This window comes from Arachis ipaensis, chromosome B04, assembly GCF_000816755.2.
Source record: "Arachis ipaensis cultivar K30076 chromosome B04, Araip1.1, whole genome shotgun sequence".
In the NCBI taxonomy this organism is placed as follows: Eukaryota; Viridiplantae; Streptophyta; class Magnoliopsida; order Fabales; family Fabaceae; genus Arachis; species Arachis ipaensis.
In genome coordinates this window covers 7779846-7780426 of record NC_029788.2, presented here as the reverse complement: position 1 = coordinate 7780426, position 581 = coordinate 7779846, and the positions used below count along the sequence as shown (strand labels likewise).

At 36.5% G+C, this 581-nt stretch overlaps 1 protein-coding gene across 1 annotated transcript in view; it reads left to right on the top strand.

The window, feature by feature from the left end:
- The window catches only part of LOC107638721 (SNF1-related protein kinase regulatory subunit beta-2), a 3404-nt gene continuing 2969 nt past the window's right edge, over positions 147-581 (top strand). Inside the window, exon 1 of the mRNA XM_016342083.2 lies at positions 147-532. Coding sequence (XP_016197569.1) covers positions 344-532 — 189 coding nt within the window. The 5' untranslated portion in view covers positions 147-343. The remainder of the gene's footprint in view (positions 533-581) is intronic.

The following is a 581-nucleotide window of genomic DNA, read 5'->3' as shown; positions in this document are numbered from 1 at the left end:
TTAAAAAATCTTTATTAATTGTCTCTAATAAACTATATTTTTTACCATAAAAACTAATGATATAAATTAACTATATAAGTATCAAAATAAAAAGTTGATTGGGTGGTTTACTCAATTGTGGTGAATATATATATTGTTTTTTGGACACATAGAATTGCCCTTTTTATTGTTACTCATTTTCCTTACAATATTTTCTATTTTTTCTTACAGCGTCACCCCATTTTCCTACTCCCAAATGGAAGCATCTTCTGTTTTCTGCTGAATCCTGTGTTTGCTGCTTGTGGGAATCAGCATCACATTTGAATATTTCTCACCAAGTCCCTCTCTCTCTCTCTCTCTCTCAATGGGAAATGTGAATGAGAGAGAAGAGATGAATGGAACTCAAACAGGTGCAGAAGAAGAAGAAGAACAAGAAGGTGCTGAGAGTGTTGTGAGTGATGGAGCTGCCAACCTTCCCTCTTCTGAGTTAATGGGTCACTCCCCACCTGCTAGCCCTAGAGCCACCCATTCTCCATTGATGTTCACTCCTCAAGTGAGTTCTTCAATTTCCCACTCTTTCTTCTTTTTACCATTAATGGCTT